The sequence below is a fragment of the Neomonachus schauinslandi genome, chromosome 14 (genome assembly GCF_002201575.2).
Source record: "Neomonachus schauinslandi chromosome 14, ASM220157v2, whole genome shotgun sequence".
Classification (NCBI taxonomy): domain Eukaryota; kingdom Metazoa; phylum Chordata; class Mammalia; order Carnivora; family Phocidae; genus Neomonachus; species Neomonachus schauinslandi.
Window position 1 is genome coordinate 86588318 of NC_058416.1, and position 16681 is coordinate 86604998.

General features: G+C 46.8%; 1 protein-coding gene across 2 annotated transcripts in view; it reads left to right on the top strand.

The window, feature by feature from the left end:
- Positions 1–16681, top strand: part of DNAH10 (dynein axonemal heavy chain 10) — a 130706-nt gene that overhangs the window by 4958 nt on the left and 109067 nt on the right. For both annotated transcript variants that reach the window (XM_044921325.1, XM_021698501.2), the window contains exons 3-10: positions 1274–1374; positions 2433–2541; positions 4614–4729; positions 6346–6556; positions 11611–11768; positions 12387–12617; positions 14103–14293; positions 15835–16033. In XM_044921325.1, the coding sequence (XP_044777260.1) occupies positions 1274–1374; positions 2433–2541; positions 4614–4729; positions 6346–6556; positions 11611–11768; positions 12387–12617; positions 14103–14293; positions 15835–16033 (1316 nt within the window). The remainder of the gene's footprint in view (positions 1–1273; positions 1375–2432; positions 2542–4613; positions 4730–6345; positions 6557–11610; positions 11769–12386; positions 12618–14102; positions 14294–15834; positions 16034–16681) is intronic.

A 16681-nucleotide genomic window follows, 5' to 3' on the forward strand; every position in this document is an offset into this window, starting at 1 on the left:
CCCTTACAAGAAGCAGAAGCTGTAGGTTAGACACTTCACTTTTGAAAGATACCGAATATTTGAAAATCAGAGGGAAAAGGGGTTTTTTGGCGACGGGCTCTGTCTCTGCTAGTCCTCCTCCTCTCTTCAGAAGCATTCGTTTTTACCCACAATGTGGTTACAGAGCGCAGGGAGAGGACTGTGAGGTCAGAAGGAGACGTTGTCCGTTCATTCTCAGGAAGGCTAGCTAGGCTGGATTTCGATAAGACAGGCGGTGGGGATGAAGGCCACAGTCACACTTCCTGTGACGTTCCACGAAGACACACCAGTCAGTCTCTGGACGGGAAAGAACTCCGTGGAAGGAGGCTGCTTGGGGAGAAAAGTCAGGGAGGTCTTCTTGACAAAGCAAATTAACGTTACTTCCAAGTGGATATTCAAGTGCATTTTTTTCTTTTTATTGTGGTAAAATATACATAACCTAAAACTTAACCATTTGAACCAAGTCTAGGAGTACAGCTGCACTCATTTGGTGCATTTGTAAGTGTGTTTTTGGCCTCAGGCCGTCACTGTGCCAGGCACGGAACCACACCACCACTGAATTCTCCAGAGTCTCACCACTAGATGTTATTGTCCCCATTCTATGGATGAGAAAACCAAAAGTAGACCAGGAGACCCCACACGCTGATTTGATTCCCAAGCCACCCTGGTGTCATGTGGCGCCTTTTGCACTAAGAGCCAAACCATTTTGGGGAAAGCTCTCCCTTCTGTGTGATCACTGGACTCGTCAGTAACTCCCAGGGCTGTGACCGACAGGCTCTGAGGTTTCCAGATCTGTATCGGTAAGAGTAGACTTGAGAGATACACATTCATTTTGTTTAGATTTATTTTCATCGCCCACCAGTTTCGAGTTTCATAGAGAAAATAGAATAAATGCTAATATGTGAGCTATCATTCTCGTCCTAATAATAAAACTCCCTTTTAAAGTGAAAATCTCTGAGAAGTCACACATTGCACACGGTAGCTGGGACATGCACACGCGTGTGCGCACACACACACGCATACACATTAAATTTCCGGCTGAGAACCCCCCCCATCAGAAATACGAAGAACTTTCGCCATTATAACGTACATCAAGGCTCTGATAGGATTCATTTGTAAAAAATTTATGTATAGCTTTTGGATAACACGTCTGTTGAATGAAATATGCTGTTGTACAAGATGCAGGTCTGGTCTTGATGGCAGGAAATCTACTTTTCTGCTTATTTCAGTTTGCACACTGAATAATGTTTTGCAGCCAAGAATTTGCAGGTGAGAAACGATTCTGTAAATCAGCCTATAATCGACATAGAGAATGAAGAAGCGGGCGAAGAGAGTTTAGAAGACTTCCCCGTCAAGGTACTTTCGGCTCTTTCTCCTCCTTGGTGGGGTAATGGGAATTCCCTCCCCTCTGATGAGTCTGTGTAACTGACATTCATATTTGAGGGAACATATTTGGAGTAGAGATGATGGACTCCTGTGTTGGGGGTCCCCACAACTACCCTCAGATTGAATGATTTGCTAGGATGACTCACAGGACCCAGAAAAACTTTTATATTCGTGGTTACAGTTTATTGCAGTGAGAGGATGCAGAGTAGAATCAAAGAAAAAGGTACGTATGGCAGAGTCCGGGAGGAAAAGGGGCCCGAGCTCCCAGTAGCGTGGCCTGGATGTGCTATTTCTCCCAGCAAGTATGTGCGAGAACACATAGGAAGTCAAGGAAGCCCACCCAAGCCTTGGAGTCCAGAGTTTCTACGGAGCATCTATGGGTGTGAAGGGCCAGTCTCTAGCCTGCAGGAAGTCAAATTGATATAAGGTGACCGGGGCCCCAGGCAAACAGAAACAGGCATTCACCACCCATCACATTGCTAGTATAAACTACCTGGCATGACCCAAGGCCCCAGGTATACAAAGACACTCACATCAGGTAGGCTTTTCCAAAAACAGAGGTGATCACCCAGGAGCCCGTGAAGGGCCAGCTTGAAAACCTTTGGAACACGCAGAGTTTGGACAACCCAGGCCTGCTGAGTTAACCTTTTACTTCACAAATCCCAGAGGTGGAGCTTAAAGCCAGGACGTAAGCATCGAGTCTGGCCTGTGCTAAATGAAATTACTCTGATCGGCTCCACGAATATACCCCACCCCCGAAACCAAATTCAAGCCCGTTTGTTCTAATTTACAGCCTCGGAAAGCTCTGTCTGGACTTCCCAGGTCAAGTGTGGCTGCATCAGCCAGTTAATAGAAGAGTCAGGCTGAGCGCTCAAGTCTGGCTGCCTTGTCGTGCACGTGCTAGGGCCCTTTGTCAGCCGGGAGTTCAGAAGGCACAGAGAGGAGGGCTCAGGTGGGCCTGAACGCTAACTTGTCTGGGTGAGTGGGTGTCTCTCAGCCTGATGTTTTTTTTGTCCCCCATGTTTCAGAGAACCGTTAAGCACATTGTGGATAAGACCCATCTCTATGTGCTGTGTACTCCTGTTCCTGAGGAGTTTCTGGACCAGAATGTGGTGTATTTTCTCAGAAATACAAAAGGTATATTTCTAGTGTGTGTGCATGCGTGTGGGTGAGTATGCCCCTGGGTGTGTATCTGTGAGATTCTTAATTTTTACACTTTCTTGAGAATACAACCTTTTTCTTTTTTCCCAGGCCAGCCAATCCTCATTACTCGTGGGTTCCCTATTTGTGAATTCACCTACTTGCTCACGCGTTTTCATAACCCCCAAATCAATCCTTGCTGAGCCTTGAGGTCATTCGTGGATGTGCACGGCATGGGGAAACATTTGACTTTTTTTTTTTTTTTCCCCTTAAGATTTTGTTTTTAAGAAATCTTTACACCCAACGTGGGGCTTGAACTCACGACCCCGAGATCAAGCGTTGCATGTTACAGTGATGAAGCCAGCCAGGCACCCCTTAATGGGGAAACATATGAGTCACTGAATCTGTGTGTTCCTGGCTGAGGGTGGACTGTCCTTATTGTTATCTCTTTAGTGGTATTTTTTGGTACTTTTTGTTGGTGGTTTCACTGTTTAAAATGGCCTCAAGCATAGTCCTGGAGCACCGTCCAGCGTTTCTGAGCGCGAGAAGGCTGTGACGTTTCTCATGGAGGACACAGGTGTATTAGAGAAGCATAGTTCAGGTGTGAGTTATAGCGTAGGCTGAGTTCAGTGTTAACGAATCAACCGTGTACATTAGATAAGTTCTCTTTAAACAGAAACACAAATAAAGCCAGGTTATGTGTTGATGGCTGATGAAAATGTGACCAGAGGCTGCAGGAACTTAACCTCGGGTGTCCTACAGGAGCAATGGCTGGGTATTCGTTAATTCCTTGTTCGAGGAGACTTCACGGAACAGAACTACCAGGAATAATGAGGACTGGCTGTGTGAATATATTCTTGGTTCTGTTGTAACAATTAAAGGGAGAGAGATGCAAAATGATGTGATCCTGAGTTGTAGGATGAGCTCTGGGGCTTTCTCCGTGTGGCCATGTGATTTAAGACAGAGGAGCTGCTTGGAGGCCAAGTTCATTCCGCGGGGTAACTTTTGGGCGGGGGATGTTCCCACTGTGCATTCCTGCTGCATTCTGGGAGCCACCTGGGCGTTTCTGGTGACACCCCCGGCCTCCCAGTGGTTGTCACTCTCCTGTCTCTTCTGACCCCCGGCCCTTCTCTTGCCTTATTTAATCCGGGCTGACTCCGCAGTTTTCCTGCCTGGGTTTCCCCTGTTTCTTCTGCCTTTGCCTCCGTGGAGGCGGTGCAAAGCTATGTTTTAGGACTCACAGTAAATTCCAGAGCAAACATTATGTGGCTTTCTTTTTTCTCTTTTGAACTTGGATGGCGTTTTTGGGCGCACAGGCCGTGAGCAGGACAGCCGCGGCGTCTCCTCGGGCTTTATTACTGCTCACTCGCATCATCTTGTGTCTCTATGGTCGTCTTTCATTGAGCTCAGGCTCGCTCTCTTTCACATTCTGGGTTCTTACGTACTTTCCCTTTAAATTTGAGTAAAGGGGAGTTTGATATACAGAAGCGTAGTGAGGAGAGGATAAAGTCTACACAGATGTGGGTCCAAAGCCAGCGAAATGATTGCCTTGGTTGATATATTTGTCGTGTTTCTGTTTTGTTTCCCAATGAGGTTGAGGGAAGGGCCCAAGGGACCTTCAGAATGTCTCTTGTGCTCATTGATGTTTGGGCGGAGTAAAGACGTGTAAAATAAAACCCAGCCGAACGGTTGGCTGTCACCAAATCTGTCTTTAAAAATACTCGTGACTCAGAAGGGACTCTGGCGATGAACTGGAGAGGCGTTGCTAGGAGTGGGGACCCAGGCAAAGCAAGGAGCCCAGCAAACATTTCTAGAAAACACGAGTGTGTCTGGGTAGCTCTCTTGTGCTACTGGTGGGAGCCCGGGGACCCCAGCATGTCAGGTTTCCCTCAGTGTCTCGTGGGCCGAGGGATTTGTCTGACTAGACGTCAGCATCATTTTGAGTCTGTGCCTGGAACATTCCTGGGTTAGCTACTCAGGAAGAAGGAGCCGATTCGCCAGGTACTTGGGAGAGTTACCTGCCTGCCACCTCCCCGCGTGACTCACCCTCTGTGTCTTTTCCCACGCAGAGATGATCTCCGAGGCTACAGACATGAAGGAAGCCATGGAGATCATGCCCGAGATGCTGGAGTACGGAATTATCAATTCTAACGTGCTTCCCTTTCTGAAGAATGTTGTATGTCAGGTAACCGTGGACAAGGGAAGGGGTCTCAGCATTTTGTAAGATTCAGGCTGTGTGGTTCGTTTCCTCCACACATAAGGAATCTTCAGCAGCTCTTGCGTCCCAGGTGCCGTTGTCCAAGTGGATCTCGGTGCTCCAGGAGCTGATACTGGGGGAAAGACATGAGACACAGATTCCTAAGCTGGAAAATATCAGGCGGTGACAAGTGGCATGAGTTCAATAAATCCTAGTAATATGATAGAAACGGACTCTGTGTGTACGCACACGCATGTGTTTGTGTGTGCAGGGAGTGGTGGTAAGGGATGGCCTCATGGAGGAGGCAGTGTTTGATAGACAAACAATGGAAAAAAAAAACACCTTGTGAACAGACTAATTCCCCTAATGATAAGTTCCTAGGGAAGTGTAATAGGGTGGGGCTCAGGGGGTCAGGAAAGGCCCGTCTGAGGTTGTGGCATTGAATTGAGACCTGAATTAGGTAAAGGTGTTAGACATGTGAAGATCTGGGGGGGAGAAATTCCTGGGCAGAGAAGGGAGCATGTGCAAAGGTCCTGAGGCAGGAGCAGACATAGCCTGGTCCAGGAACAGAAGGAGGGCCAGTGTGGCTGGAGAGGAGTGGGGAAGGTTGGAAAGGGAGGTAGGTGTTCAGCAGGGGAATAATATGGTCTGGTTTGCATCATTCCTCTGGCTGTCGTGTGAAACTTAGACCGTGGGAGCGGGGGGCAGACGCTGAAGGGAAGAGAAGACCAGTATGAGGCCGTAGAAGAGTCTGTGGAGGGGGATGGTTGCCTAGGCAGGAGTTCAATCAGGGGAGGCAGTGGGAGGCAGGCAGTGTCAAGAATATGTTTTACTGGGGAGAGGACATTTTGAACATCACCATGAGTGTGCGGTTGGCAGAATCCAGACTGTGAAACCACAGGTCAGACGTTCTGGGCTCTTCAGTCAATGGGAGGTACACGTACATTGTCTTAAACCATGGATCCAAGTTTCCGAAGAAAAGGCAAAACTACACACCAAAGCCCAAACTCAACCAACTAACTCATGGGCATTTTTTCCATCATTTTTATGTGGGTGAAGCTTTGTTATTATATTCAAGTGACTTCCTGAATGCATGCTTCTGTCCTCAGCTAAATGTCAAAAGGACTGTGTCCTCAGACCCTTCATTTTAGATCTTTATTTAAGTAGTCTCTATGCCCCACGTGGGGCTCGAACTTGCAACCCCAAGATCAAGAGTCTCACGCTCTACAGACTGAGCCAGCCAGGCGCCCCCATGCCCTTCTTTATTTTAACTCTCCCGTGAGCTAGCCTGGTGCTGAGCAGACTCTCTAACACCTGCTTCTACTCTTGTTTGTGCCGTAGTTTCAAATCCAGCCGCCTTGCAGCCGGTGGCAGCCGAAGAAATGCAGGATTATCTTCTGGGTTGTCACCTTGGGCTTGGGTCACATTCTTACCCTGGGATCATTTTAGGTCAGATATTTTCATCTCTCTCTCTTTAGGTCTGTGCTCTGGACTTGAGCAGTTTCTGCATTGTAGTTACACTGTGCTGTGTCTGATAGAACATTCGACACCAGAGGCAGCGTGAGTGCGTGATCTTGAACACAATATTGTGTGATTTCCTTCAGGTTTTCATGCCGGCTTTGTCCTTCAATCAACACAAGGACGCCTCCCTGGGATTCACATCTGCAGAAATCTCTGACTCTTTCGAGTATGAAGTGGACCTACCCAACATGCCCGGGGAAGCCTATCACAGCATTCAGTTGATACGGGATGAATTTTTAATGAACATCCAGAAATTTGCGAACAGTATCCAAAGAACAATGCAGCAACTTGAAGGTGAGGCTTCCTTTTGCTCGTGTTGAGGGAAGCATGTTGGATTTCCTTTAAGAAGGCAATTTCAGGGTCCAGGAGTCTCTTGCTTTCATTTATAATTCTTTCTTCCCTGCTCACCATACGAGCAACCCTGGGCTGGGAGGAAGACCCAGAGAGGAATGACAGAATCCTGTCCTCAAGGATCTTATAATCTGGCGCACAAGGAACTATGGCAGAATGGGAGCTTGGGAAAGATATTAGGGCCTTGAGGGGTTTGGAAGAGGGAGATCATGTGGGAGAAGCAGGGGGAAATCAAAGGAGACTTCCCGAAGGAGGCAGCATTTGACCTCCTCTGAACGGACAGCAAAGCTTTAGTAGGTGGAGTTGGGGAGCAAGTGCATTTCAGGCAGGGAGAATGGCCTGGACAAGAGAAGGAGTTGGAAAGAGTGGAGTTTCTGTGAACAGGGAAGGGTGGCTGGCTGGTCCTGGCTTAGTTAGCTTTGTGGGCAAGGCTAGAAGCTTGTAGATGGTGGGTCTGCAGCAGCTACTGTTGGATCTGCACCTCGTTACCGGGGGAGCATGGCATGGCAAGAGTCCCTGAGCCTGGGAACATGCATGTCAGGAATGGAGAACAGCAAGGTGGAGAGGCCGGCTGAGGGGGTTACACTGTGGAGAGTCCCAGCCCATGACAGCCAACACGGTGTGCATCAGCAAGGGCTAGCACGGTCTTCGAGATGGCATTGCTATTCTAGGAAGAGGAACGTTCCCCCTCTTGGAAGTAACCTTGAACATGCCCCACCGGCTAGAAATGTTCTCTGCTGGAAACGAGAAACACCCATAGAGATCCAAACTTTTGATAACATGCTACAGACATGTGTTTTTCAGATTCTATTTTAGAATTTTTTTTTTTTTTTTTTTTTTTTTACTATCCCCAGCCCCCGCCGCCCCCCAAAATGATACTACTCTCTTGGTGTCTGTTTTTCCTTCACTGACATTTGTAGCCTTCTTTGGCCTGTCTGCCTAACCCCTCTCTCCCTGAATTAGTGTAAAATAGCAGAAATGGGAAAAAAATGTTTCTTCTAATCTTGGATAGGATTTATGTGTCTTGTTTCTTTTTTTAAAGATGTCTTTATTTATTTGAGAGAGCGCATGAGTGAGGGGAGGGGCGGGAGGGGGAGGGGGAGAGAGAGGGAGAATCTCCAGCAAATTCCATGCGGAGTGCGGAGCCCAACACCGGGCTCGATCTCACGGCCCTGAGATCACGACCTGAGCTGAAACCAAGAGTCGGATGCTCAACCGACTCGCCGCCCAGGCGCCCCTGTGTCTTGTTGCTGGTGTCAAAAAGCAGATGAGTGAACACATTTTTGTATTTTAGGTGAACTGCTAGAAGGAAATGCACTAAAATGTTATCAGCCAGTGTTGCTTACTCTAGGTTGTGAGAGTAAGATGGTTTTCTTTCTTTTTTCCTATTTTCCTACAATCATGTATGATTTAGAAAAACCAGAAAAGCAGGTGAATTAATATTCTATAACCTGGGTCAGCAAGTTACAGCCCATGGGCCACATCCCACCTGCTGCTCGTTTTTGTGTGGCCTGTGGGCTGAGAACTGTATTTATAGTTTCCAATGCTTAGATTTTAAATGATTATATAAGGACCTATATTCTGTCTTCAGCTTTGCCTCTTGGTCTGCAAAGCTGGAAATACTTACTCTCTGGTACTCGAGGAAGAACTTTGTGGGGGGCACCTGGCCAGCTCGGTCAATAGAGTGTGTGACTCTTGATCTCCGGGTTGTGAGTTCGAGCCCCAAGTTGGGTGTGGAGATAACATAAAAAAAAAAAAAACAAAAAAACCTTTTTTTTTTTTTTTTTTTTAAAGATTTTTAAGTTTATTTATTTGACAGAGACACAGTGAGAGAGCGAGAACACAAGCAGGGGGAGTGGGAGGGGGAGAAGCAGGCTTCCCGCAGAGAAGGAAGCCCGACGTGGGGCTCGATCCCAGGACCCTGGGACCATGACCTGAGCCAAAGGCAGACGCCCAACGACTGAGCCACCCAGGTTCCCCTTACTTAAAAAATCTTAAAAAAAAACCACCAAAAACCTCAAACTGTGCCAATCCCTATTTTATAATATCATCTTGAGGAAGAAATTTGTTTTTCTTTATGGGACATTTACGAATGGCTTTTTGTAAGTCATTGGCTATCAGTTGAGAAAGCTCTTTTTGCCCTTTTTTCTTTACGATGCACAGGATTGCAAAGGTCAGGTCATCTGTTGTGGAGTGAATGTTTAATACAAATATATTAATATGCTAAGAGCAAGTATACTTATATTAAATATATTAATAAATATGTGTCCACAAATGCATATATGTTGCATTTTCTTGAAGTAATACGTAAGGTTTAAAAAAATTAAATGGTATTAACATACAGTGCCTTGAAAAACTGTCCCTGCCTCATTTTCCCTATCGGTCCATTCTACTCCCTGCTGGTGACTTTAGTTCTTTAGCTGTTTTTTTTCCTCCTTCCCTCCCTTCCTTCCTTTCTTATTTATTATTTTTTAATTTTTAATTTTTAAAAATTTTTAAAAGATTTTATTTATTTATTCATAAGAGACAGAGAGAGAGAGAGAGGTAGGCTCCCCGCTGAGCAGGGAGCCCATTGCGGGACTCGATCCCAGGATCCTGGGATCATGACCTGAGCTGAAGGCAGACGCTTAACCATCTGAGCCACCCAGGCACCCCTTTTCTTATTTTTTTAAAATATTTTATTTATTTGAGAGAGAGAGAACACAAGAGTGGGGTAAGAAGGAGAAGCAGGCTCCCCACTGAGCAGGGAGCCTGACATGGGACTCTATATCCCAGGACCCTGAGATCATGACCTGAGCTGAAGGCAGAGCTGCTTCACCGACCAAACCCCCCAGGCGCCCCTTTAGCTCTTTCTATTGATGGCTACTGCCACGTCTCTAAAATATACGCTTACACTGCTGTTTCTTCTTAATCGTAGGCATTAGTGTTATTTCCTGGCATGATGAGGATTTTGTCTCTCCCCTGCTGCAGCCAGCTCCCATCATACTTCCATGCCCTTCTTTTCATTAAGTCACAAAATGGGTTTTGACGTTATTATGATAACGGGAATACCGTTTACTTCAGAGCAGAATAGGATCGTTTGATGAGCTTTCCTTTTTTTTTTTTTTTTTTTTTTTTTTTAAAGATTTTATTTATTTGACAGAGAGAGACACAGAGAGGGAACAGAAGCAGGGGGAGTGGGAGAGGGAGAAGCAGGCTTCCTGCGGAGCAGGGAGTCCGATACGGGGCTCGATCCCAGGACCCTGGGATTATGACCTGAGCCGAAGGCAGATGCTTAATGACTGAGCCACCCAGGCGCCCCAATGAGCTTTCCTTTTTTGTACACCTGCCCCTTCCTCCGCCAGCATTCCAAATTGCCATTCTTAAAGTATCTTATAAAAATATCTTGTACAGTCCTCTCTGGTTTTGTTTTTGCAAAAGCCCCTCCTCTTATTAGATGCCCCCCTGCCCCCCGGTGTCCTGTGTTTCCTGTTGCAACGCAGGCAGGGCACCCGCAGGGTGATGCATGACTTTGTCCCACATGCAGTGTTTCCTGGATCGCAGGTCTTCTCGTTCAGTTGGGTTCCTCCCTCATTGGGTGGGAGTACATCCTTAAGTAACTTCCTTAGAAAAGGCACATGGGAAATAATTTTATGAGAACTTGCATGTCTGAAAATGACTTCATTCTATCTTCACAGTGGCTTTTGGCATATAAGTTGGAATTTAAAACAATTTTAGCACAGAATTTTGCATATAGTTTTTATTGTTTTCTAGCATCCAGTGTTTCCTAGGAGAAATTGGATTCCTTTTTTTTTTTTTTTTTTTAAGGCAACCTGTTTTTTCCCCCTCTCCCCTTTATGTGAACTTTTTAAAGATTTTATTTATTTATTTGACAGAGACACAGTGAGAGAGGGAACACAAGCAGGGGGAGTGGGAGAGGGAGAACAGACTTCCCGCTGAGCAGGGAGCCCGATGCGGGGCTCGATCCCTGGACCCTGGGATCATGACCTGAGCCGAAGGCAGTCGCTTAACCAACTGAGCCTCCCAGGCGCCCTCTCTAGTGTCTTGAAATGCTGTGATGAAGGACTTTTGTGTGGTCCTTTTCCTATTTATTTTGCTGAGCACTCTGTATTTTCAGCCTGAAGACCTAGCCTTGTAGTCTGAACACTTCTTTTCATAATTTCCTCCACTATTTATCTCTGTTCTTTCTTGCTAACATTGGGCAAATGCTGTTGATGCTGTTTTTTTTTTTTTTTTTTAAATCTTTTCTCGTCTTTCCCATGTCTTTGTCTTTGTAGTCAGATTTTCTGAGGAGTTCAACTTTTCCCCAACCTTTGACTGAACTTTTTCACATCAGCTGTCACATTTTTTAATTTTTAAGACCTCTTATTCCGTGATTGTCCCTTTTCCAAAGCGTTCATTCTGTTCTTGTTTGATACAAGCCATCTTGTCTCACCTCTCTGAGACTCCTAATTGGGATTAAAAACAAATTCTTCTTTGCCTTGTCTCCGTTTCCTCTGAGGTCATTCCTTCTGGTTTATCTTGGCCCATCTATTTCATGCTGGAGGTTTTTTCAAATATCTGTTGAGCTCTGGGTTGTTTGTCTAATTTTTACTTACTATTTTTCTTAAAAAGTTTTATTTTTTAAAGTGATCTCTACATCCAAAGCTGGGGCTCCAACACACAACCCTGAGATCAAGAGCCGCACGCTCTTCCAACTGAGCCAGCCAGGCGAACCCTTGTTTAATTTTTTAAATTGAAGTTATAGGTTGTAAATTCAGGAACATCTTAAATAACTGGATCACTGTGACCTATCTTAACACTGTTAAAATGATCTACAATTTTTAGTTGCATTCTAATGGAAGAGAATGAAATATAGACGGATCAGGACGGGAGATGTAGCAGATCTTGCTGGACTGACGTCTAGGGAGAAGAGCTATCTGATTCACTTGAACATTGTTGTCTGTAATCATTTTTTCCCCAAACAAGTGGCTAACTGACCATTTCTATTCTATTAGGTGAGATCAAGTTAGAAATGCCAAGCATCAGCCTAGAGAGAGAGGTGTCTGACCTGGCTGCTGACCCGGAAGCCATTGAAATCTTAGAGCAGTATGTGATAAACTGGTTGAATCTGATATCTGCAGCTGTCGAGGGCCAACTGAAAAAGACTCCTCAGGTAACTCAGGCCATGCCTTTGCAGATTCCGACGGCTCACGCTGGCCCCCGGAGAAAGAGCCGGGGGTCTGGGGATCTGTTGGATGCAGCCTCTTGTCTTGCTGTTTTGTGACCTCCTTTAAGGATCAAAGCATACATACCCAAATGTCATTCTTGGGCTTTCTGATGTTTAGCGCGCTGCCAGATCATACCCTGGATTGATAAAGATAATACCGTGTGTCAGTCAGGATGCTTGGGCTGCCAAAAACAGGAAGTGTAACTCAGCTGGCTTCAACAAGAGACAATTTGTTGGCTCATATAATTGAAAAGTCCAGAGGCAGGGCTGGTTTCAGGTATGGTTTGGTCTGGCTGCGTTTCCCTGGGAATCTCTCATCTCCGTTCCATCCTCCTCAGGCTGGTTTCCTTTATGGTGCAACTTGTTACATCCCCATGTCATATTGCCTGGAGAAAGGCGGACTGTCTTTGGTCAGCCTTCCTAGCCAGAGTCCCGAGATCCACTCTGATCGGACCCTCCTAGGTCAAGGGCATGCACTGATTCCTATTTGGAGCAGCTGGAGAGACAAGCACAGTTATACACTCCACACCAGTGATGACTCTTTGTGTTCCTGTCACCTCTCAGGGTAATGGTCCTCTGGCCGAAATTGAATTCTGGCGGGAAAGAAATGCAACGCTGAGTGCACTCCACGAACAGACGAAGCTTCCAATAGTCAGGAGAGTCTTGGATGTGATCAAGGAGTCCGATTCCATGCTCGCGGCTAACCTGCAGCCGGTCTTAACTGAATTATTCAAGCTCCACATGGAGGCCTCAGACAACGTGCGGTTTCTGTCCACAGTGGAACGCCATTTCAAGGTACGCCGGGGGCCTGGCGCTTTGGAAAGTCGGGGCCGTAAATTAGATCTTACACGGATTGAGTTTCCTTTTTTAATTCAGCATTTAAACCACTGTGGTAGCACGCATATGACATTGAGTGTCTTAACTGCTTGCAAGCGTGTAGCTCAGTGGCAGTAAATACACGGTGCTGGGCACCCAACCTCCTCACCCGAAAGCAAGCATTTCATCACCCCCAACATAAACTCAGAACCCCTGAACCAACAATTCCCTCCTCCCGGCACCCCTGGTAACCTCAATTCCACTCTCTGTCTCTATGACTTTGCCCATTCTAGGTGTTTTCTGTAAGTAGGGTCGTTCATCTTTTATGCATAATAAAGTATCTCATTGTGATTTCGACTTACATTCCCTAAGAACTAATGAGATTTAACACCTTGTCATGTGCTTCTATCTTTGATAAAATGTCTGTTTTAATCTTTTCCCCATTTTTGATGTGTCTTATTATTGATTTAGGAGTTAAAAAATTTTTTTTTTGAAGATAAGGTCCTTATCAGATATGGGATTTGCAGTATCCCCATCTGTGGGCTTTTTCACTTTACTTTTTTTTCTTTTAAATCTTTATTCTTTTTAAAGATTTTTATTTGAGAGTGGGGGGGGAGAGAGAGAGCACGAGCATGGGGGAGGGGGAGAGGGAGAAGCAGGCTTCCCGCTGAGCAGGGAGCCTGATGCGGGGCTCCATCCCAGGACTCTGGGATCATGACCTGAGCCGAAGGCAGACGCTTAACCAACTGAGTCACCCAGGCACCCCCCAAATGGCTTCTTTGCCCACATAGCTAGTGCCTGGGTGCTCCTGGGTCTCTTTCTCTCCACGCCGTATCTCATCCCCCAGAATTTCTCCACGTGGCTTGGATGTCTCCAAGCCTGGTGGCTTCAGGGTAACAGGGTAGTCACAGTTCTTACAGGGCGCTGGCTTCCAAGAGCCCAGAAGCAGACCAGCTGAGGGCTATGCTCAGAAGGGGTACGGCATTACCTCTCCCATATTCTACTGGCTAAAGAAGTAACAGTCTGTGTGGATTTGAGGGGATGGAGAGGATGATGCCATCTCTTCATGGCGAGGGGGGCACAGTCAAGATGTTGTGACTGTATTTGGAAAATACGATCTGCCACATATACCATGTACTGGGTGTGTATGTGTATGCTCAGTAGGTACACATACGCGTTCTTTTTCTATTTCTTTTTCTCGCTCTATATCTCTATATATACTCACACACACTCATACTTCATACATGTCTGCAAATTGCTTTATTTACTTTCATTGTAAATCTCCTGTCTCTTTCCATGTCAGTGCATCCAGAGCTATTTCAGACTTCTTTCGGTGGTGAAACACTTCCTCCTGTAATAAGTGTATTTAGTTTTTGAATTAGGAAGAGGGAAGCTTCCCGCGTACGTGTTGCTTTAGTAAGCTACTTGACCCCAAGGCTAAGGCTGCTTGCTCTCTCCGGTTAGAACATCACGCATGGATCCAGCTTCCACGTCATCTTGGAGACAATCCCCTCCATGATGAGTGCCCTGAGGATGGTGTGGATCATCTCCCGACACTACAACAAAGACGAAAGGATGATCCCACTCATGGAGCGGATTGCCTGGGAAATTGCCGAGAGAGTCTGCAAAGTGGTTAATCTGCGGACTTTGTTCAAGTAAGAAATCATACGCCATGTTCTTCTTGAGATCTTAAACAACTTTTGGGGCACCTGGCTGGCTTAGTCAGTGAAGCGTCCGACTCTTGATCTCAGCTCAGGTCTTGATCTCGGGGTCGTGAGTTGGAGCCCCATGTTGGGCTCCACGCTGGGTGTAGCATCTACTTAAAAAAAAGATCTTGAACAGCTTTATTGAAATTCACCCATTTAGAATGTACAATTCAGTGGCTCTTCGGGGGTAGTCAGAGTCATGTGTCCATCACCGTAATCGAAGGTAGAATATTTTTTTCAATTAGAGAAGAAACCTCATACACTGTAGCGGTCACCTCCGGCCTCCCCGACCCACCCAGCCCTGAGCAACCACAGATCTACTTTCTACCTCGATGGATTTGCCTCTTCGTACAGATGGAGTCATCCGACATGGGGTCTTTGATGACTGGCTCTTTTGACTCGGCATCACGTTTTCAAAGTTCACCCGTATTGGAGAAGGTGTCGGTGCTTCCTTCTTCTCTATGGCCAAATAATACCCCGTTGTGTGGGATACATGGGTTGTTTTGTTTTAATTTTTTTATTTAAAAAAAAATTTTTTTTTTTTAAAGATTTTATTTATTTGACAGAGACACAGCGAGAGAGGAAACACAAGCAGGGGGAGTGGGAGAGGGAGAGAAGCAGGCTTCCTGCCAAGCAGTGAGCCGGACGCAGGGCTCGATCCCAGGACTCCAGGATCATGACCTGAGCCGAAGGCAGACACTTAACGACTGAGCCACCCAGGCGCCCCTGTTTTAATTTTTTAAAAAGATTTTATTTATCTTTTGACAGAGAGAGACACAGCAAGAGAGGGAACACAAGCAGGGGGAGTGGGAGAGGGAGAAGCAGGCTTCCCGCAGAGCAGGGAGCCCGATGTGGGGCTCGATCCCAGGACCCCGGGATCATGACCTGAACCAAAACCAAGAGTCAGACGTTCAACCAACTGAGACACTCAGGCGCCCCATAGGTTATTTTAATCAGGACCTTCTTTCTTAGTTATCCTGGGAGAGACTAAGTCCCACAGTCAGAGGGAAACTTACTTCTGGACCCCAGGCCCCTGAGAGTGGGAGAGCCTCTGGGATCAAATGTTGAAGGAGATGCAGATCTTCACTTTCTTAAAAAAAAAAACAAAACCAACCAAACAAAAAAAACTATACAGGTGAAATAGGTACCAAAACCTTGGTATTATCTTTTCACTCCGGTGTTGCAGCCTCTACTGTGGACTTCTGGCCTGGGGCCCGAGGCCGCCTGCTCACTTCCCAGCTCAGATGGAAAGCTCCCTGAGGGGGAATGTAGTTCCTGTGGGCTGGGTGGGCAGCTGCAGCGAGGGTCAGCCCGGGTGTGGCTTGTGATCGTGACCTTGCAGGTGTGTAAGGGCCTCAACCCCTTGCAAACTGGGGCGGGGCAGCAGCTCCCCCGGGAAGCTCTCTGCTGCCCTTGGGGGGTGTGGCTCGGACCCACTGCAGGTCCGCCTTCCCCCCACCCCCCATCACGGCCTCTCTCTTTCTGCGCAGAGAAAATCGAGCCAGCGCCCAGCACAAAATCTTGGAGGCCAGGAACACCCTCCACATGTGGAAAAAGGCCTATTTTGACACCAGGGCCAAGATCGAGGCTTCAGGGAGAGAAGCTCGGTGGGAGTTTGACCGAAAGCGGCTGTTTGAGAGAACGGATTACATGGCCACCATCTGCCAGGATCTCTGCGACATTTTGCAGGTGGGCAGGCTGGCGGACGTTTTCTCTGCTGCACGTGAGGCTGGTTGGAGTTGGGACTTGCCTGATGGAAAACAGTTTGGCTTTTTGATGGCACACTCTCTGTGTGTTGTGGGTGTGGGGGGGCAGCCAGGAGACAGATGGGGTCTGGCAGGGGGAAGCACTTGAGAGAGCATTCAGAATGTACCAGAATATACCAGAGCCGCACCAGACCTCTTGCACCTTTTCCTTGTCTTCTGCGACACCCCTCCGTCTCCTTGCTTTTGGCTATGCTTTGACCTGCGGCCATTCCTTCTCAGTGTCTTTTGCAAAATCTTCCTCCTCTGTCTTCCCATTAAATGTTGGAATTTCTCGAAGTCCACTCCAAGACTTCTCTCCTGAAGCCAGCTCATGCTTGCCCATTGCTTCAGCTTCTACCCATCCACCAGTGACCCCCCGTTTATCTGATCCCTCTCTCTCCTAAATGAATGTAAAATGGTATAGTGGATGAGTGGATGAATGATCCACAGTCCTTTGTTTCACGAAGGTCCATCCATTCATTCACTCTTAGTATTTGTTGAGAACTCATTTGTGCCAGGCACCTGCACTTGCTGCTAGAGAAACAGTGCGAGCACATCCAGGGCCAGCCACCTAACCCGCAGTGCTCAGTGC